This window comes from Cydia pomonella, chromosome 5, assembly GCF_033807575.1.
Source record: "Cydia pomonella isolate Wapato2018A chromosome 5, ilCydPomo1, whole genome shotgun sequence".
Taxonomy (NCBI): Eukaryota; Metazoa; Arthropoda; class Insecta; order Lepidoptera; family Tortricidae; genus Cydia; species Cydia pomonella.
Genome location: NC_084707.1, coordinates 10560221 through 10582257, shown reverse-complemented (window position 1 = coordinate 10582257; position 22037 = coordinate 10560221). Strand labels below are relative to the sequence as shown.

Sequence of the window (22037 nt, the reverse complement as noted above, 5' to 3'; positions counted from 1 at the left end):
ATACAATACATGTAAAACAAATAAATAATTAAATAATATAGATAAATATAAAAGTACTATAAAATATACAAATTGTAGTTGGCGGTAGTAAAGGCATGTAAATAAGTAAACTTCATACAATGTAAAAAATAAAATAAAAAATAGCATGTTAAAATTATGTAATCATTTTGTTCTGTTATCTTGTTAGGCTTTTGTAAGATAAAGTCTAACCAAGACAATTATAATGTTTATACCTAAGTATGCTTACATAGAGCCCGTTATGAAAAGGGGACATGTTGTATATGTAGGTAGGTTTGGAATGCATGTACTGAGGGTAGGCTTGGTGGAAATAAATCAGTTCTCTTTGAGTTAGCATAGGTTAGGATTGTTTCATTGTACTTTTCCTAAACATTACAATGTCGATCAAAGTTACACTAGGGGTACTGATCTGTTATACACTGCGTAAACTACGTGGCCGTTGATGGGCAGAGCAAGGATACAATCAAGTCTCTTTGGCCAGAGACATATGCAAAAGTAGACTGCAGTCTCGCCTCCAAAACACGTGTCTAGAAAAATGGCCTGAGAGAGACCTTAGTCCCTTTCTTTTAGGGCGACGATGAAGTGACAATTAAATAAATGTTATCATTGTTGCCACAGCTAAACAAGCCATGCTACTATTTTTATTGATATAAATATCATTATTATATAAATCTATTTATTGACAATAACAATATACATAATGGATATATACAGATGAATACTATAACTAGCTTATATCTAAAAGAGGCCCTTGAGGCATTGTACCAAGGATGCTGGCGGCATTTCCTCGTTGTATCGCAATACTGATACGTTGTGCGAGGAAGCCGCCAGCTCTTCGGTCACCAGTTACGTCAACCAGACGTTTCGCGATTTCTCCAAAAAACTTGTGCGCGCTGGGACCCCATGGACCTAGAGTTTCAACGCCAAAAGGTACAAAATGGTACTCTCTACCGAGGCTCTTATATTTATTACGTTTCAAAATTTCGGCGCTTTCCGCCGCTGCGCCCGCTTTTACATTAGTCCGTTGGAGGTGGGACGGTGCCAGTGTGTCTACGCAGGTAGCATCCCACACTAACATCCGTCCCAAGCTCCAAGGAACCAAGGACACCCCATTATTATTAGATTTTGTGATGCTAGTTTATTAACTTCACTTAAGAATATTAGATAAGTAGGAATAAGTGGGAGTTCAAACATATTAAAATGCGTTAGAAAAATACATTATTTTTTAATTACTTACATACAAAATACTTCATAACCAAAAAAGCTTGATTTTCACTGAATGTCAACATTTAAAGGGACTATTCTTAAGTAAGTCAATAAACTAACCTACATACCTAACCAATAAAAAGCGGCCAAGTGCGAGTCGGACTCGCCCATGAAGGCTTCCGTACCATTATGACGTATTAAAAAAAAAACTACTTACTAGATCTCGTTCAAACCAATTTTCGGTGGAAGTTTGCATGGTGGTTGGTGGTGGTAATGTGTATTATATATTTTTTTAGATTTTTCATTCTGTTATTTTAGAAGTTACAGGGAGAGGGACACACATTTTTTCACTTTGGAAGTGTCACTCGCGCAAACTATTCAGTTAAGAAAAAAATAATATTAGAAACCTAAATATCATTTTTGAAGACCTATCCATAGATACCCCACACGTATGGGTTTGATGAACTTTTTTTTTAATTTTATGACGTATTAAAAAAAAAACTACTTATTAGATCTCGTTCAAACCAATTTTCGGTGGAAGTTTGCATGGTAATGAATGTATATCATATATTTTTTTAGATTTTTCATTCTGTTATTTTAGAAGTTACAGGGGGGGGGGGGGGCACACATTTTACCACTTTGGAAGAGTCTCTCGCGCAAACTATTCAGTTCAGAAAAAAATGATATTAGAAACCTCAATAGCAGAGTTCTCCTTCCAACTATCTCGCTCGGCACGTTTTTTGGAGGCGAGAGTGCTGTCTACTTTAATACATGTCTAGAATCGCGTCTCGCACCGCGCAAGGTCAGACCAATCGTCATAATGAAACAAAATGATCGCTTAAAATTTGATTTAAGCAAGAAATTAATGTAATTTGAAATGATTTACCTATGCTATGAAATCTCATAAGTGTATTTGATTTTTCTGTAATAGTTTTTACACAATTTCACAACGCAATTAGGCATTTTTTTAAATTGGGAATAGCAATACATGACGCGTTTCTACTGCGCAATTCGCCACGCGACTGAGCGCAGCGGTAACTAAATGCGATTTTGACACCATGTCTTGGCCCCATTCGTAGTGCTCGTAAGGCCAGTCTTTACGAAGTAATATATATGTCTATGACTAAAATAGTTTAAATAGTATAAAGCAACTGTTACCTGACAGACGGAGCTACAATGACCCCGATGAGGCACAGCCGGGCGCTGACCAGTGGGTGTGACGGCGGCATTTCGAATATATGTTTCAAGAAGAATGTATTTAATTCGGATATTTGCCAAAAGACAACAAGTTGGGCCAATGCGAAAAACCTCATGTAGGTGCAGGTAGGGTCCAGCCATCGCACTGGGGCCCATTGGACAGGGGTGAATTGAAGAATTGCTCTTTTGATCTTGCCAGTAGTAGATGAAATGTCCCTGGAAATGACAAATTGTGTGATGATTATACTTTATACTAATGTTTGCAGCCAATTAGTATCGCATAAAACGAATCTTATAGTAATGCAGCTGCAATGCTTTGCACTGCTTTAGGCATCCTAGGATATTCCTTTCTCTATGGCAAAATTTCCTAAGGTTTTCAATACTGTTTGTTACGCTTCTGACCTCATATGGAAACAGAACTGATTTACATTAGATTATCTATATAGCAGGATAACACACAGAGGTAGGTTATAAGTACTCGCGGGCTTGGTTCGCGCAAATCGACGTCATATAATTGATTAATTGATGAGGTGTGTCATCGGCACTACTCTTGCTGACCTAACTCTACCAAGAAGCCGAGCCAACTCTTGATGTTGCCGACAACTTCTGGGAGAGACCCCGGCAAACCGAGGCGTTGTGCCCGGTACTCTGCCACCCCTGGGCATTCGAGAATGACGACCCACAGACGCAATTCTTCCCAATATGCCGTAAAAACGCTGTGATTTCGCCTCATGAGAGTAAGATAATAAACCATGGACATTTGCTCACCTTATACTGACCCACTTGTATTCTCTCATTTCTAAAGCTTTACAAATCTTCAGGCCACACCAAATGCCCAAACCGTTACAGACCAATACATCCAATATCACTGAATCCCACCAACATTCAAGAAAATTTGGCAGCAAATGCGCAAAAGCTATTTCTGTTATTTCCCACATGATAGATATTGCCCACAATAGGCCAGCATGCCGGAATAGTATAGCTTTAAACGTCCATCCCAAGAAATGTCCCCAGGCAAATATATCACAATGAGACCAGACCTTAGCAAAACTAATATCCGAACAATTGACAGCATACTCCTGGAAATAAAGAAATTATTTTTAAATGGAATCAACTAAAGGCATTATGCGTTTTTTGTTGTTAAAGAAATGCGTGCTAGATTAAATATGAACATGCATTAATTACCTTGTCCATGTCTATGTGAAAATTACGTAGGTTAGGATCAATCCAGTACATTATCTCATTCACTGTAGAATAACTTTGGAATAATAAGAACAATAGAGCCAGCAGGTATAGTACGGACATGCCAAACACCATCCTCCACAAAGCAGGGTGAGGTCTTGTAAATGGCCCATTTGGAAATGTAAGGACTGATATTATTAGGAAAAAAAATACAACACAACATATTCCTGACCATATGTTTTCTTGAATACTTGATTCATCCCTGTAAATACAAAAACACTAATAAATTAGTTGTCTGTTAGTTTTCTTTTTAGGAAACCATGCACACCAACACAAGTTTATGTTAAAGACAATATGAATCTTCTAAAGTTTCTAAGCCCAATAATACTAAGTTTAAAGAAATTTTAAAAAGATTATGTAAACAGATACCTCATGTGATTAGCCATTCAACAAAGATATTAAAGAGTCATGTAAAAAAAAGTCTTATTGGCATCTGATTCAAAAATTCACCCAAGTTGTTAAATGTTTGATTAGTTAAATTTTGATTAGCTTTGAAAATTTGCATTATTTATTGATGTAGCATATTTCATAAAATTCTAAATCACTGTTTCAACATAACTATGAATGTATACTAAACCAACTAACTACTAGCTAACTAACCCAACATGGGCTAATGACGAGCAAACAGTGATGCCTACACTCCCATAATTTAGTGTTCATAATATGCATTTATCAGGTATATCTGATATAGTTATTACAGAAAAACAAACAAATCAATAAGTGACTTCAGTAAAACACAAAACCTAAAAAAAAAAAACCTACATTTAACACATTCACTGCCAGGAACCCACCTGGTGGGCGCTCATGAACTTTGTTCAGATGCCGGACAACCCGTTGGGCGGGTTGTTTTGTATGCAGCTATAGACCACCGGTTTCAGGGGTAGTGCGCCGTTTTTGTCTGACAGTGAATGTGTTAAAAGGGGGTAAATAACCTGAGTAAATCTATCCTAAACTTTTGAATTCCATGTGTGCCGAGTGTGCTTCATTGTGAATCTTGTCAGAATACACTAAGGCTGATATTGGGCTGTAGCCACATGCGTCAGTCGACATTTTCAGTGTTCAAAGGGCTAATCTACACAATATTTAATTTTTCATAGTTATGTATACATCTAAGATTTGTATAAATATTTAATATGTGACTAAACTTAGTCAGGTTATTCACGCCTAACCTGTATGTAAAATCATGCTGAATGAAAAATTATTTCAATAGATATTTAAAAAATCACAGAAATAACATCATGGAGGTAACAGTAAATTAGACACTATTTTTCAAACTGCCATAATCAAAACACACGGTGTTCAAAGTTAGATGAATTAGTTGTTTTATATCCTTTGCAAAATGACATGTTAGGACAGTGTTATTGTTATACTTAATTGTCGGTAGAGAAGACCAGCTGATGCATGATAGAAGATAAATTTTCCAGGGTCGGTCGAAAGTTGGATATTAAGTCCTCAAGATAATTATTTCTGCTAGTTACATCAGACAAATTAATGTTAAATTTTAAATCGGATTTACAGTGATATAATAACAAAATCACAATACCTGACAAACGCAGTATAAATAACCGAAGCAATAGACACTGCCAAAAGGGTTATAGTATGAGGTTTATAGAAAAATTCTATGGATATATCATCCACCGGTCGTTCATTAATAGAACTAAAGGCATTCGCATATTCAGAAGACGGTGTCACAGCAGGTCCTGACATTTTTCGCTCCTTCATAGTAGTTATATAATACACTCAATAAAAATATTGCAAAGGGTGAAACCAGCCAATTCTCAACAGACATTGGGCTAATCAAATATTGAAAAAAATCGGATCGTGGTGGCTGTAGCAATTTTTGACATGACAGTGGCATATCAATTGCAATGTTGCCAGTTTAGAGCTGTGTAAATGTGTAATAAGTATATTCCTGAGGGCCTATCGCGAACCACGTTCGACGTGTTGACTCTGTCGCACTTGTAAATTTGTACGTAAGTGTGACAGGGAGATAATACGTCGAACGTGGTTCGCGGTAGGACCTCTGGTCCTTACTGACCAAAGAATATAATACTCACTAGGAGAAGAACGCTAACTCCATACAAAAAAATGCCCCTTTCAAAAGTTCGTTTATACTAGTGGCGCTCTCTTTGTATCTCAGTACTAAAATTGACAACCGGTTTAGCCTGGCGGGTGTTGGTAGGTAGTGATCCAGTTCTAGCTAGTGGTTCTGGGTTCGAATCCCGGCGACGGAATTTCTTTTTGTGTTTTTTCATTTTTTGTTTTTGTTGGGGTGAGGTTTTTAAATTAGTATTTATCAAATAAAAAAATATTATGTCACATATTAATCAAAATCACAGGCATCTTTTGTCCTAAGAGATAATGATATCTATATTTTAAAGTTTTTTCAATATAAAAGGTAACAATACAGTTATTATTAAGTTATAAATATTTTTATTCCTATATATTATGATCAAAAGAGCTTAATTCGTTCGAAAAACATACAATAGGCAGGAAAAAAGTCATTTTCTATACAAATTTATGTATCGGACGGGGCTTGTTGAACTAACTGTGACACTTCCATATAATATCTACATACCTATATGAATTTTATTCAATTAAACCACAGGTCGGTAATTTCGGTTCATTATTGATGTGGGTACCAAATAGTTAACCTATCCTGTGCGTGTGATTATCTTTTGATTTTTTTAAGGCGTTATTTATGTTTAGGTCATCTATTTTTAGCGCATGTTTTAATTCCCAGATCACCTTCATAACAATAAATAGAAGTCATTAAAATCTTCATGATAAAAACAATTTTATATATATACATATACTATTTATTGCATTTAATATAGCTTTTTATATATCTAAAACATGATCTTTGGCACATCTGATTTTACTCCACAATTGCAATTAGTGTAACTTGTAATCATATCACATATATTAGCCCTAAAAACTAAAAATACATGAATATATGACAGACAAAGTTGTTATTACATCTATCCCATTGTCGGACACTTTCTGCTCCACAGCTCAGTGCAGCGGTCTTGTTGATGGTCACCGGGAAACTACAACTAGTCACAATTATGTGGCGGATCCGTGCCTTTTGATTTTGTGCCTTTCCAAGGAAATGATATGACGCCCAAGGATTTTTTGCTCACGTTCACCCTCTAAAACAAAACAGTCACATTTTAAACAATACTATAACCTATGCCCCTAATTACTAACCTTGCTATTAGCAAGGTATTATATAAGCTATTAAATAGCTACCAGAGTTTCTAAATTGCCAGCTAAAACAATGTTAGAATTTACTTCTATGATGAATTTAGATTCATTAGATTGTAATTTTGGACGCGATAGGGCGGCCGTGCAACTTAAGAGGGTGGTAAGATTAAATTTATGTATTTGAATTTGGCAATAGTACACTTATTTTATTTATAGATTAAAATATTTCTTACCTTGAAATAATTGTTGTTTCTTAGTTCAGTAAAATGGATTAAACTTTAACCGAGTCTGAGCGGAGATAATGTGCGGTGGATTTTTAATTTTAAAAATTAATCAATAAATCTATTTCAAGAACATAAATCGTTATTTAATCATTTTATATGAAAACTGATAGTTTTGAAAATGAAAATAGTTTTGCGTCAATGACTTTGACAGCATTGACATTGCAGACTTTTGTCTATGTTCTAACCGGCCAGACCCAAGTGCAAGGCTTTATGGAGGGTATATGTGCCTCTGACCTCCATAGATTTTATGAACATAGACAAAGACAAACTGAAATATGTAATAATTTATATAAAATAAAAATAATTTACATATGGTAGTGTGACATAAATCAAAATATTTGATAAAAATGATTTTATTTGTTCCCAAAGTTGAATAGACAAAGTCAGATAGGAGCAATGTTGCTGTAACAAAATATTTTTATATTTATAACTGGTATCTATTTCCAGGAGGTCAGACCACACATGCGCAATTATGAAGCGTCATGTCTTTCTAAGGAAGTCGACAGGCCTTGTTACTGACTAACAAGTTGTTTGCCGATCATTCCTCCGCCTCCGCTTTATCAGCAGAAAATCCAGTGCCAGATTTAGTACCAATTACATCCACACTTCCCGAAATCAGTTCCGATTCCGGGCCTGATAATCATTTTGCGTTTCACGGAATGTTAATGTAAAAAATACTTTTTCTCTAATTGCCAAAAATGTTCATGTTTGATATTTTTGCATATGAATCATTTTTTTCACATTTCAAATGTTGTAAACGATGTGCTGATATTTGATGAAACGGAAAAATACTCTTTCTCGGACCCGAAATCGGGTCTAGTATCAGGCCTGATAAAATGTGGATGTTGGCACCCGACCCGATTTCGGGCCCGAGAATGGATTATCAGACCCGGGCCCTAAATGGGCGGGAAGACCCGAATCTAGCAACCCGGTACATTTTTTCTTTTTATTTGGCGTTTGTCGATGTTCGATTGTCATCTTGGCTAGGCCGGCGGTAGCATGGTCGCGTTTTTCTCTATTTGTTTTAGTTATTTATTAAAATACAGTGTTCTTAAAAATAGTCGTAGCCCTACAAAATTCAATAATGACTTGTTATCGCCTGACGTGTCATGCGTCACTTTCGCACTTAGGTACAACGTAACAGAGGGCCTACCGCGAAAAACCGTAATACCGCGACTCTAATTATGTCTTCACTGGAGTAAAGGAGATAGATCCCGCAATTTGCGCATTTCGATTTTCGCCGTTATACGCCAGAGGGCCTACCGCGAACCACGTTCGACGTGTTGCCTCTTTGTCGCACTCGTAAATTCGTACGTAAGTGTGACTGTGAGGCAACACGTCGAACGTGGTTCGCGGTAGGCCCTCAGGTATGGTGGCAGGCGATGAAAAGGCGACCTTGCTACCGCCGCTCTGGTTAAACTTTAAGAAGTGTAAACTTCATTTTCTCAAACTTGCTATGAAATGATGACATGACTTACGTCAAATTAGGTCCGGAAATACTACATTTCAGGTGTGATGAGTGAAGATGATATGTAAAGGAATTTCATACAGCCTTACACACCTAGGCCGCACCTAGGCCTGTAAGGCAACCTTCTTTTGTTTTTTACATGTCAAATTATGGCACGTCTTGGCAGTCAACCATATCATTTATTTATTATGTTTTTTTTCTTTTTTGTGTTTGCTAAATATTGTTTCAAAGATTCAAAGGGGAACAAAAATTTCATTATTTTGCGCTACGACGCACGGTTTAGGAAATACAGCCCCATAAAGTTTTTTTTTTATTCGGTCATGCAGAAATCTTTATAGGGCTGTATCTCCTAAACCGTGCGTCGTAGCGTAAAAATAATCAAATATGCGTTCCCCTATTAATAACCCGAAAGTAATAATAACAATCATCATCATTATCATCATCATCATCCTATTTTTTTTAATTATTTCATTGCAACTATTGCAAGTTTGAGAAAAGCACTATACAAATCTCGGCGAGAAACGGGGTTGCCGGCCGCGTATCCATATCCGTCCTCGCCACGCTCGGCCGTCTATATCTACTTGGCCTGCAACCCTTCGTTTCCCGTCCTCTATAGTAATGTACTATTCTATGAATTATGCAGTTAATTGAAACTATTTGTTAGTATCAACTCTTGTTTATTTTCAGTGTAAAGTATACAATAAAATATTAAAGCGTTGCATTTAGTTCGTAATAAATATATGCGAAAACCATATTAATTTGTGTCAATCATGTAGAGTTTAAAGTAGTTACGTAGCTATTACATGAGTAATAGAATACCTATTTTGTATATAAATAATATAAAATTGACCACACAAAGATATTATATTAGATATCCCATTCCATGCTCTGCAAAAGGCCCACAATATTCCACTTCAAGTAGGTATTACAATATGTTTATATTTATTCTTAACATTTTTGCCTTTGTTACAGCACTCGTGAAAAGTTATGTTATATTCTTTACAGTACATATGGTACACATTACGTTACTATGTCGAAAATTTAAAGGGCCGATATGTACAGTCAGCGTCAAATACTTCGTAGCAGTCAAAGTAGCCAAATAGTTCGGTACACCATATATTTGGTATGGTGTACCGAACTATTTGGCCTCTTTGACTGCTACGAAGTATTTGACGCTGAATGTACCTACTGTAAAAGGTACGATTACATGTGCGAATAGGCAATTCGCAACTCGTGTCGATTTGAAACACTCCCTGTGGTGCAGCGGCGTAACTACCGCCGTATCAATTATACGGGGCCCCCAACGTGCGTTTTTGTAAGAAATCTTTACCCTTCTTAAGGGCCCTCAAACAAATTTTTATACGGGGCCCCGCCAAGGCACGCTACGCCACTGCTGCGGTGGCTGCGGTCGTGTTTTAATTTAAATACCCTCGTTGCGAATTTCCTATTTTTCGCACTTGTATCACAATTAAAAACCGATTAAAGTTGTAAATACTTTAACTTTAGTGTAGATGGTTGAGTTCATATAACTCAGAACAACAATCTCGTCAAGAATATTGGCAAAGCGTGTTAAAGGTGATACATATCAGACGGTTCATTCGAATGAACGTTCTCTTGAGTGAGTGTTTAATTTTACTTTCATTCCATGTTCACACGGGTTAGCTAAAATAAACGTTCACTTATTTTATTTTATTTCATAAGACGGCGAATGAATCATGTTTTGTTATTTCGGAGTACGAGTGAATGATGAAGAATGAAAATATCCAATAATGATGGATCGTTTCACTAATGAATACCTACATTCTTAATTTTTCGTTGTGTTCTGACGTGACACTTTGAGTGAAAGATGAAGAATAAAACACGAAAATGAACCGTTTGATTTCACCTTAAACGCTTAGTTAATTACATCTAGGTACATCTACACGGTCGCCAGGCACTATAAAAAGTGCCCGGTGACCGTGTAGATGTAAGAAGCGCTTTTTGTAGGTACATAATATATGATGTGAAAACGAGACAATATTGAAAACAGCAAATATCTACTAAAACTAGAAGCACTTTCCGCTGTAGCAACGGTAAGCAAGATGCCTTGGTAAGCGTTACAGTACTACTTACCCAAGTGCTTCTGTACTCCTAGTGTAAATAAATTCGATCTTGAAACGTGACGTACGCGTTTGCGTTTAGTCTCATTTTGTATTGGATTTAGAAAGAGCGCGCCAAGCGGGACGTTTTGGAAACTCAAAATCCTATACAAAATGAGACTTAACGCAAACCGCGTTCGTCACGTTATGATGTCGATAAAATTTACACTAGGGGTACTGGTTTAGTTTATATCTATTGACGATTTTCAAAGTGACCCCTCTCACGTTACCACAATGCATCTTCCTAATCAAGGTACCTGCGTAATAGGCAACTCTGTTTTTGCTCTGATACAAATGAAATAAGCTGTACAGGATGCGACATTGCTGTTTGAATTCAAGGTTCTTGTTACTCTTTTAATATATGTAGGTATCAAAGTGTTACACATTACATAATAAAGTAGTATCTCAATTTAATAAGGCCCCATTCCCTTATAAAAGCTCATAAAAAGCGATGATAACAAAACTATAATATTAGGCACCCTTTTTCCAATGACAAATACTTTAATTTATTCAAATAAAAATTCACACCACCCATTCGGATGCGAGGTTTGGTTTGCCTCCAAGGAGGGATTAAAGTGGAACTTTTCTGTTCTATGAATTCTATGACTGTTTATACAGACAGGGCTGTCTGGCGTGGGTAACGTCACATGAGTTGCGCGCCGGTGGCCGGTCTTTTATTTTCCTCATAGGTGGTGTGAAAAGAAGAAGTTATGTGTCACATGGTAGCAATATTATATTAACCTTGGGCGTTATTAACACTTGAATACCTGACACGCTTTGGATTTCGTTCGAGTCGTTCAGGATCAAATGTACGCCCTCGCCGTAAATATATAATTTAGCTCCCTTGTGACACAATCTACTAATATACCTCTACTTTGATGGATTCGCTCGGTTTTCGCCGATATAAGTATCAAACAATATTCTGCCAACTATAACAAAGTGTTTACAATACTTCAAACTACTAAAACATGAAATGCCTTACTCCTTACTCCGCCCTCCTTAACTTAGGTACTCTTAACTATTTCAACCTTTACAGTCTGCAATAGCTCATAGCTTTGAAGGCACCACTACCATCTAAAGTTCTAAACTTAAGATTGTATTAGAAATATTAATATTAAAGCCATGCCTATTGCCACAGAATAAATAACAACTAAATTCTTTAACATTCTTTGGTCTTCGCAAGCTACCCCATGAAATAGCCTATGCAACTCCGTATAGTCGTCTTTTCGACGAGCCCGTGCCTGCGGTGCATGCCTCCACAACTCAGTAGGTTTTGTCCATGGTTCTGTCTCGGTATGAAAATAACTATACCTATATATATATTGCGAACAGTTGCGATTTATTTTAAGGAAAGGCTATTTGAGCGACAACGGTATATATTGTAGGACAAAATCCAATGACGCGGGCCCCGTTTCCCGAGTTAGGTATATCGGCCATTGTACGCGTAATATCTAACTAATTGTTAGTTTAATTAGTTTTTGTGGTTGAAGCACTCGTGTGATAAAAACGCGATTCAAACCCTGATTGCCAAAACAAATATCTAAATATATCGCAGTTAGCGCTAGTGTTGGACTCGAGTCCTTCGAGTCCTCTGCTTTAAGACTCGACTCAAGTTTTTGAGACTTATAATTAAGTCGAAGCTCGAGTCCTTTTTAACTTATTAGAGACCCGAGTAGTTTGTAGAGTCCTTTTCAGATAACTCTCAATTTACTAACAAAATGTTATTAAACATGCAACTGCGTTCATGCAAAATTCATGTGTAAGATAGACAAATCATACAATTAGGCCTATCTTCTTTATTGTTATTTAAACTTATTTAGATATAACCTATAAAACTGTTGACGGAGTCTTTAATTGGACAGCTAAGTCTTTTTGAGTTGCGCTTAAAAAATACTCAATAAAGAACACGACTCTGGACTTGAAAATTTTTTAAGCGCTTATTCTCGTAATAACGAGTTGATTTAGACTCACTTCTTTCTAACACTGGGTTTATGCTCGATCCCTTGCCATTTTTACCAGTCTCTCGGCCCGGTCTCAGAAAAAAAAAAACAAAATTTTGTTAAGAACGAAAGTTTCCGGGCCAAGATGATGCTAGTTCTTAACCACGTAGACGGTGGTTTTATTTGCGCCCTACCAAGTTCAGGGTGATAAGGGACCTTTAAAAGCTTGGTTGATCATCTTTACCGACTAGCCGGCCCTTATAACGTGCGGTCGTCTACTGGCGTACTCACTCGGAGCGAAATAAATAGCTCTCAACAATAATTGACGTCAAGTTTAGCTCACAATGGCTAGAATTTAATAATGGTAGCCAATAAAATTACCTACTTATTAGTTTTTTATAAAGCGAGGTGTAAACTAGCAAGAACTTGAATGCGATTTTCGTTACATTTGATTTCGTTATCCGATCAAACTTTTGAATGCAGTTTACGTTAGTTAGTAGTCGACAATGTAACGTAAATTGCATGCAAGTTCTTGCTAGCCTACGCCTCGCTTAATATTAGTTATGCTACCGACTGCTGACTGCTACATAATGAAAGGCATTAAAATAGGAGCGTGAGTTTATGAAACGAACGAAGTGCGTAATTATGTACAGTTACATAAACCGTTTTATCTACAAACATATTATAAGCTCTCTATGATGTGGTCAGGAACCGCATGATACAATTGCTTGCAGTTGCAAATATCAGGTCGCGTCTCTGATATATCGCTTACTGATTAATTATACTCAGATTGATCGAGCGATAATAGATCGCTCTTTTTACAAGAGTGGTGCGATAGTTAGTTTTTAAACAACAAAACAAACAATTTTTTACGACAAAATTAACTGAACGTCAAATGGCGGTAAAAGGAAACTTTTTTCACGCACCTCAAGCAACCGTAATTTTTTTATTCAGAAACAAACTTATACATGTAGGATTCCGTACCTTACAAGGAAAAAACGGAACCCTAATAGGATCACTTTGCTGTCGTGCAGGAATAAAGATGAAATTAAAAACATATACTCAGGTCTACACTACAGTCCCTTGAAGCTGTAATAAGTTTATGGCAAAAATATAATTTTTGGTACAATCTTTTATCGCTGACTGTACTTTTCTTTCCATAGGCAACTAATACTCATCGAGGCAATTATAAAAATTCTAAACACAATTAGGTTGCGTTGTTTTATCACAGAGTTCCTATGTCCAGCTCTTGTCTCCATCATCAGATCAGCTCGATGGTACCATAATATTGCATTGTCACCCGACTAACATATGTTTGCAAATTTTCAGCTCAATCGGAAACTGGGAAGTGGATCAAATTTAACTTGCGAGATTTGATTACAGACCGACAGATAACGGAACAGGTGCAACTATATAAAAGCTTGTAAAAAATGTAAACTTCTCAGTTAACGTAAAAAAAAAACAAGCAAGGCCGTTTATGCCACAAAAAACGTATATTCACTCTCAAGGGAATCAAAATTATAGGGCACTTTCCGTTGACCCAGAAATAAAATTTGGCAAGTAATATCGTCTTATACTACAAGTACAGGGGAAAACCTGACAACTATAATTTTGAAAAAAAAAATGAAAAAAAATAATGTTAAATTCGTATTCGTATAAAGTCGGCTCCAACTGCTAATAAAGCGTCATCTCAGCTAAGCTGTTATAAGAATAAAGGTCAAATCCAATTCCTTTGTTTTCAGACATAACATTTCAACAAAGCAGTGTATTTTCTTATGATGGGCGTAATATGCGGTTCTTGGACGCATCATAGAAGGTTTATGTTATGATACATGTGTAGATAAAAATATGTACAAATTTAAACGTACAAAATTAAAGTATATCGTTCTATTATTTAAAATTAAAACTTTAAATTACAATACAGGACACAGAACACAGGAGAACAGATACAGGACCATGACCAATGGTGATGTAAAGTAATGCATTTGTACTCAATAATTAATGTGAAATATCACATCACTGATAAAAACATGTTATTGATAATTAGCTAGGCCATAGTTTCAATCATTATTGGTGATGCGTTTAGTTTGAACACTTAAAATAATACACAGGGTTCGGCAGATTCAGGTTATTCCAAGCTGTTACCACCCAGTTAGTTACCAGTGGTAACAACTGGTTTTTTCCCATTCGTTACCACCAAAATTTTAAACAGTATAAAAAGTATATTATAAATATAGAGTGCTTTAATAAATAATTCTAAGTAGATTAGTGTTTCAGTAATCTGCTTATAAAATGATCAAAAATTTTAATACCGTTTTATCAGTACAAGTGTAAAACTAAAATAGTTAAAGAGAAATTAACGTTTATATGAAATTGATGTCATTAATTGTAAATTGAACTATTTGTATGGACAAACAAATCAGTCAAAAACCGACAGAACTAATAGCTACTTCATTTCGTACTATTATAATATTTATTCGACATATAATTATTTATTAAAGCACTCTGTATTTATACTGTTTTATTCGTAGGTATTGAACTCTTAACAAAATGTTGGTGGTACATACTACTGAAAAAAGAACCCACCTATTACCACTGGTGGTAACAACTGGGAATAACCACAAATTAAAACATTAAATGATTTAAGTAAATTGCACATTCAAAGTGTTATTTTGCTCAAATACATAAGAAAACACATGCATCGCCTGTTACTGTAAAAGCCCCGTTTCCACGTTTCACATTAAAATAGAATAATAACTAATGATCACGATATCCACTAAGATCGCCTAAATGAATCACCCATTCGGATATACAGATTTATTAGAACACATAAAATAACAATGTGAAACAAGAGAGATAACATTAGAAACTATTACAAAACGGGAATTTGTTCTTGGGAGCCACGAGGCCAATATTAGAAAATTAAATTTGCACTCCTTAATTTAAAAATAAGTCTCACACATGACCGGAAATCATAACTGATTAAACCGGTCAAAAATCGAAACTATTCATTTATAACTTATTAATTACCTAAAGTAGTAATTTAGGAGATCGTCTTTGACATCAAATGTAGATTCAACGCCTTTATTTTTACGTACATAATAACTTCATTATACCAGCTAGGTATTTCCATAACTCATAAGAAGTATACCTCCAATAATTAACTGTATGATCCACAATACAATACAAACATTCTTTATAGCTCACCACTATGAAAAAGAACATGACATACATAATGGTGGATCCACTTTGGTGATCTCAACGGATATTGTAGTGAATTTATGTTTCTTAGATTAAATGAATCTCAATATCCTTAATCATCTCTACATGTATCATTGTCATAAATATTGTGTAAGTAGAAATATCAAAACGCTCAAAACGTTTCACGGCATTATAATACAGTCTCTTATTTTGTTTCGATGTTTGATGACGTAACCAAAATATAGGGTAAAATATAAATTGTGACCCGAAATATTTTTAGGCATCTACTTACCTAATTAACATACTCTTGAAATATTTTTTCGATTAATGATGTACGATATTAAGCTGCAGGTAGGTACTAAAGTTTTTATGAATTTATATGTGTTAGACCTTTTTCGTATTAATGTGCTTAATAACTTAATAACTTTTGTAAATGCTTAGTTTATAAAAAATAAATTCTGAAATAACATAAGTAATGCTCAATTGCTCATGATATAAAGCTGCCTTGCGAAGTGATGTGCCATTCCCAGGAATATTCATAATACTTATCCAAAACTTTTAAAATCATAATATAATTTTTGATATAACCGCAAACTTAAACTAGACGTAGGTGCTGTAAAACAATTCTGAGAGATTTTTTTAAATGTAGTCGTAACTACCAGAGCATACACTTTTTGATTATATTTTGAGCGACAATATATTTTTCACGTCAGCAGCTCGAACAAGGGTAATTTGCTGCTTAAAAACAGTGAGCAAAATCGCATTTTGCTCACTGAGTGAGACAAAATAACATTCAAGTGACCTTTATATTCGAATGTCATTTCAGCGTGCGGGGCCTAATACAAGTTCGAAGTATTTGGATTCTATTATCTTTGTCCCTTTCAGGTCATTAGCAAAAAGAAAGAGACAAAAAAAGGGCATAAGTAATTCAACAGTATATTGACGGTTTATAATAGACCCCCGAAATAAGTCAGACCGCATCTTTCCAAAACACCCTACGAGTCTTTATTTGTAATAATTAATTAATGAAATAAAAGTTTAATAAAAACACCATATTTTCTGTATTTTATTATACAATCAAGACAATGAAGTTATACAAATTTACGCAATTGTTACGCAGTAAATAATTCTACTTAACTACTTTTAACGACCTCTACTATAGTTGACAAATAGTAGTATCCGCAATTCGGACCGTATCTTACAAAGTTTTTTTTACATAAAAAAAGTTGTCGATTGAACTGTCAATTGATGTTCGTTAATTCATTATTTTCGTATTAGTTGATTTAAATTTATTTCGTTTTGTTTTATTGCGGTAATTAAAGTTAATTGTGAGAATACCGTCAGAAAACATGAGTGAAATTGTGATGAAGACGGATTACATTTTTTTTAGATTGTATTTTTTGATGGCTGACTGACGTGAAATTTTTTGTGTACGACACGAGATCAAAGTTATTTACATCTCGTGCGCTTTTGAGTCCCTTACTACGCTCAAGATTCTAGAATCTTATATTATATTATATTCTATTATAGAATCTTTCGCTTGCACGGGACTCAAAACAAGCACTCGAAGAAATATCAAACTTTGCTCTCTTGTTGTACAAATAACTATTTCTGCCCTCCGGGCGGAAAGCGTCAACTTTGCTCCCGCTGCGCTAAACGAAGTACATTTCCGCCTCCGTCGAGCAGAAAAATCCCGCGTGTTTCCTCGCCTTCGGCTCGGGTGACAATTTTACACGCGGCACGCAATGTCCTACTTTTCCTCCCTTGGGACAAAAATAACTATTGTACAACATGGTGAATAAAAGCGACGTTTTGAGTCAAAACAAAGTAGTGATACATGTGTTGCTGAACTGTTTTATATGGAAAAATTAAAGTCATCCATTTTTTATACCACCTATGAAAGTGTGTTCAATAAAGCCTAAACTAACTATTACGCTTTGATTATGCGGTCGTATCAAAAATAAACGCTGTATATACATACATATAAATATTAATAAATATAAATATTTATATATTTTATATATAGTTGTCTAAGTACCCTCAACACAAGCCTTATTGAGCTTACTGTGGGACTTAGTCAATTTGTGTAATAATGTCGTATAATATTTATTTATTTATTTATATGTATATTGCTATTGTACTTTCATTTCAAATTAACTTTCTTAATAAATATTTATAAGCTCGAATACATAACGAATCGACATCTCTGCGCCTCTACCTGCGTTTAAATAATGAAACTATTATATGACGTGACCATTAGCGTTCGGCTCTTGCAAGATGTGGGCGGTTGATAAATGTGAACTGTTTTTATCGTTAATCTGAAATACGTATAGACTTCACCATTTTTTGAGCTCTATCTTTCTGATAGGCCGGTGTATTAAGGGCACTTATGGAGTACATAGAGTGGCAGAGAGAGAGAGAGAGAGAGAGAGGCAGGATACACGATAAATAGGACCCGGGAAATGGTGTAGTCTAAAACACGTTAAGAGGGTGTCAACACCCAATTTCGATGAAATTGATGTTACTTAAGCTGATTTTTAAGAAAAACTTTTTGTTTTAGTAAAGCAAAATAAACCGGACAAGTGCGAGTCGGACTCGCCCACCTAGGGTTCCGTACTTTTTAGCATTTGTTGTTATAGCGGCAACAGAAATACATCATCTGTAAAAAATTCTACTATCACGGTTCATGAGATACAGCCTGGTGACAGACGGGCGGACGGACGGACAGCGGAGTCTTATTAATAGGACCGTTTTACCCTTTGGGTACGGAAATTTTAGGTTTCATAACTCTTAATATTAATCATATTTCAAAGATCGTGCCCGTACTCAATACATGATTGGACGAAACCGGTTCGATAGAAAATAATTGCAAAGATTGGTCTTAAAGTCACCACTAGTGTATCAGCACATTTCTGTAACGTCATCAGAAATTGCACAAAGTCTCAGGCCGTGCCGATTCACGACGCAAAGGGTGAACCATGCGGTTCGAGAATGGACGGCTCAAACACATCGTTATTCACAAGTGTTCTTATTATCTGATTATTGATTTATTTATGTTTGCCTATAGACATCTAATTTCAATTAAGAGTAGCATTTTCTTTCTGGGCGGGAGTGTCGCGAACGTATTGCGAACCAGCTAATATTTGCCAACGTCATGGAGTCGATGGCGCTAGTAGTCACGCTTAAGTTAAGTAACCGCTTCTAGGTTATTGGGATTTTTTGACGGAAGTTGAGAGGGTAGATGAGAACGACAGTAGGAAAAAGGAGGTTGTGTGCGAACAAATCTACGCGACAGTGATATTTGCTTTTAGATCAAGTCAAGAACGTTCTTATGGTGTTATTAGAATAATGATGTGTCTCTGGAATATTGTGACCAACGTTATCAGTACTCAGAGTGAACAGTGATCCAGTGAGGCTAATATGAACTTAAGGTAAACTTTGTGTGAGGAATGGGGTCGCTATAAGGGGAGGTTTGGAGGCGACTATTAAGCTCAAGAAACCAGGTGGATAATCATGTGATACTCATGTTATATGTAGGTAATAAAGTCGGACACCAGCACAACTCATATCGTCCTCTCACTAACATCCAGGCCTCGTATAGGTATGTAGTACATTTACATATCACTTTCCAGTATCCGTAAAAGCATTAGCTCATTCGATAGGTTAATAAGTATGGTGAGCTTGACGACAACGGTTCTGTCTTTTTTTTAACTTATTGGTCTGCAATTAAAATCACTACCTATTTCAAAATATTTATACCTCAACAGCTAATGAGTAATATCAAATAATATCATAGATAATTTGAAATAGAGGTGGATTTACAAAGACAATTTTGTAACCAGCAGTGGCAGCATGGTTCCAATTTTATCGCTTGTCACTATGCCTGTCACGTTCGCACTTACATAGTTGTTAGAACGTGACAGGCATGGTGACAAATGATAAAGAGCCAACCATCTTAGCCCTACAGAGTAAATTTACTGTCATCTTCAGACACATGATTAAAACCTTTAGAACGCCATTTGACTTTGATCCTCATTATTTCACTGATATGTGTTGAATTTATTAAATATCAAAAAATGGCACCTTCTTACCGGGCATAACTCAAAAGGTTGTGGCGCCATCGCTCGAAACGATGCCACCATACCTTTGGCCTTTGATATATTAGATTAGATGGCGCCACATTCTGCTATTTAACAAACTAAACACATATCAGTGAAAGGATAAGGATCAAAGTCAAATAGCGTTCTAAAAGTTTTAATCATGTGTCGAAAGATCGCAGTAAATTTACTGTGGCTACAAAGTTTTCTTTGACAATCCACCTCTATTTTGAATTCTCTTTTGTAATATTACACAAATATTCCACATTTTTTTATTTCTTATTATTCCCTTTTAAGGCCCAGTAACACTGACAGTGCAATCTCATTTATACCGATACAAATAGACAGTGTGCGCTGACACGCCGTGCTTTCGGTATTGACAGGCTCTTAAGCAGACTACGCTACGCTTTTGACGTTGCCGGCCATTTCAACAACTGATCGCGTTTTACGAAATTACCAGACAGAGATGACATAGCCAATTCTGCGAACATTATGGACTCAATTCAATATTTAATGTTTTGCGTCAGAAATAGGTGCGACTGTCGAGTTATTGGGCTATTTGTTGGTAACAAGTGGGTATAACCCAAAAAGCAAGGCAATAACTGAGTTATGTTTGGGGTATTACCAGGAACTATTAAACCGGTACTGTTTTTGACACTTCCCAGGCACACCTTTTTTTGTCTCTCTTACTTATGGAACTGTTATTATAGTGTATACCTAATTAATAAAACAACAGCAGTGATGACAAAATTTCCGGAGAAATTTCAATTGTTCTCAGGAATGTTTCGATTGCTGTTGAATCATACCTAATTTCCTAGAAACTAAAAAAAAAACTATCACAGCATTATTTAAAATCACAATTGATATTTTATTTCTTAAAATGTCACTAAAAGTATTAATTTTTCTTAAATAAAATATCGTTACATATTATATTTTTCATTCTATTAAATTTTTCATACTTTATGTAATATTTCTGAGAACAGATAAAATTTCTAAGATTTCTTAGAAAACACATCACTAAGGGAATTTTTGAATTAACACTTATTCATTCGCAGTAGCATCTGTTGTACTTACTGCAGTTTGTAAATAACTCTGGGGCAATATAAATATGTATATGGTACTTAATGCTGTATGCAGCACAGACAGCTGAGCAGTCATATTCTCATTACATCCTACATAGCTGAATATGTCATTTTCAGCGTAATATAATTAATTAATTGATTTGGTTGCCGTGGACGTATCATTAAACAATATATAATAAAACTAATTACCATTAGGAACGCTTTTGGGCCCACTTCAGGTCATCTGCCCTCGGCTTGCAGCCCGTCAAGGCTTCAATCACGATTTCTAGAGTGGACCAGAAGCGTAACTTCTCGAGCGGCCAGTTGAGCCAGCCGGTGGTGATGCAGAAGTAAGTCTCGTGCGGCGCCACGTGGTGGATGCGGTGGTGTCGCCGCGGCAGCACCACGTGCCATTCTTGGAGCGCCACCACCCACGACGGCAGACCGAAGTATGTGTGCGACCATTTGTGGATCTGAAATGATGTCGATACTATGATATTTTCATTTCCTTATATGTATGATGTAGGAACCTATATTCATTTCTAGGTTACCTATCGTTTTTATTTATAATGAAAAAAAAAACTTATACATTATATTATAACTATAAACAATCAATTAAAATACCTAATGTTTCTTTATCATAGCTTGAAGATACAATTTTAATCGACTAAAATATATTCAGAGGTTATTAAGAATTTTTATCCCCATCATCTGTTATTTGAATTTTATTAATATCAACATTATTTAGGAAAATATCGTACCAACTTGTACTATCATCAACCACAACAAATTTAATTGAACTTAGAATATCAATACGAGATTAAATTTTTTGAAATTATTGATGACATACTAACGTTTTCTAAATACACACGAATGTTATGCAAACTTAGAACTACTCGTAATTTTATTGTGCAAAGAATGATAGGTACTATTGCGTGAGAGTTTTGAGTGAAGCGTTTATAAATCCTATATAAGTAT

The 22037-nt window shown here is 35.6% G+C and overlaps 2 protein-coding genes across 4 annotated transcripts in view; both read right to left on the bottom strand.

The window, feature by feature from the left end:
- The window catches only part of LOC133518278 (phosphatidylserine synthase), a 32852-nt gene extending 27170 nt beyond the window's left edge, over positions 1 to 5682 (bottom strand). Inside the window, exons 1-4 of the mRNA XM_061851945.1 lie at positions 5207 to 5682; positions 3607 to 3865; positions 3190 to 3500; positions 2383 to 2637 (exon numbers count right to left, since the gene is read on the bottom strand). Of these exons, the coding sequence (XP_061707929.1) occupies positions 2383 to 2637; positions 3190 to 3500; positions 3607 to 3865; positions 5207 to 5385 (1004 nt within the window). The 5' untranslated portion in view covers positions 5386 to 5682. The remainder of the gene's footprint in view (positions 1 to 2382; positions 2638 to 3189; positions 3501 to 3606; positions 3866 to 5206) is intronic.
- Positions 1 to 22037, bottom strand: part of LOC133518287 (plasmanylethanolamine desaturase 1) — a 78047-nt gene that overhangs the window by 27170 nt on the left and 28840 nt on the right. The window contains exons 4-5 of one of the 3 annotated variants that reach the window (XR_009799456.1): positions 21270 to 21532; positions 9683 to 17664 (exon numbers count right to left, since the gene is read on the bottom strand). Coding sequence is in view for 2 of the 3 variants with exons in the window: in XM_061851957.1 (XP_061707941.1) it covers positions 21272 to 21532 (261 nt within the window). In the remaining variant the exon portion in view is untranslated. Of the gene's footprint in view, positions 1 to 9278; positions 17665 to 19419; positions 21533 to 22037 lie in introns of those variants that run through there. The other 2 variants (XM_061851957.1, XM_061851956.1) reach the window with 2 other exon arrangements.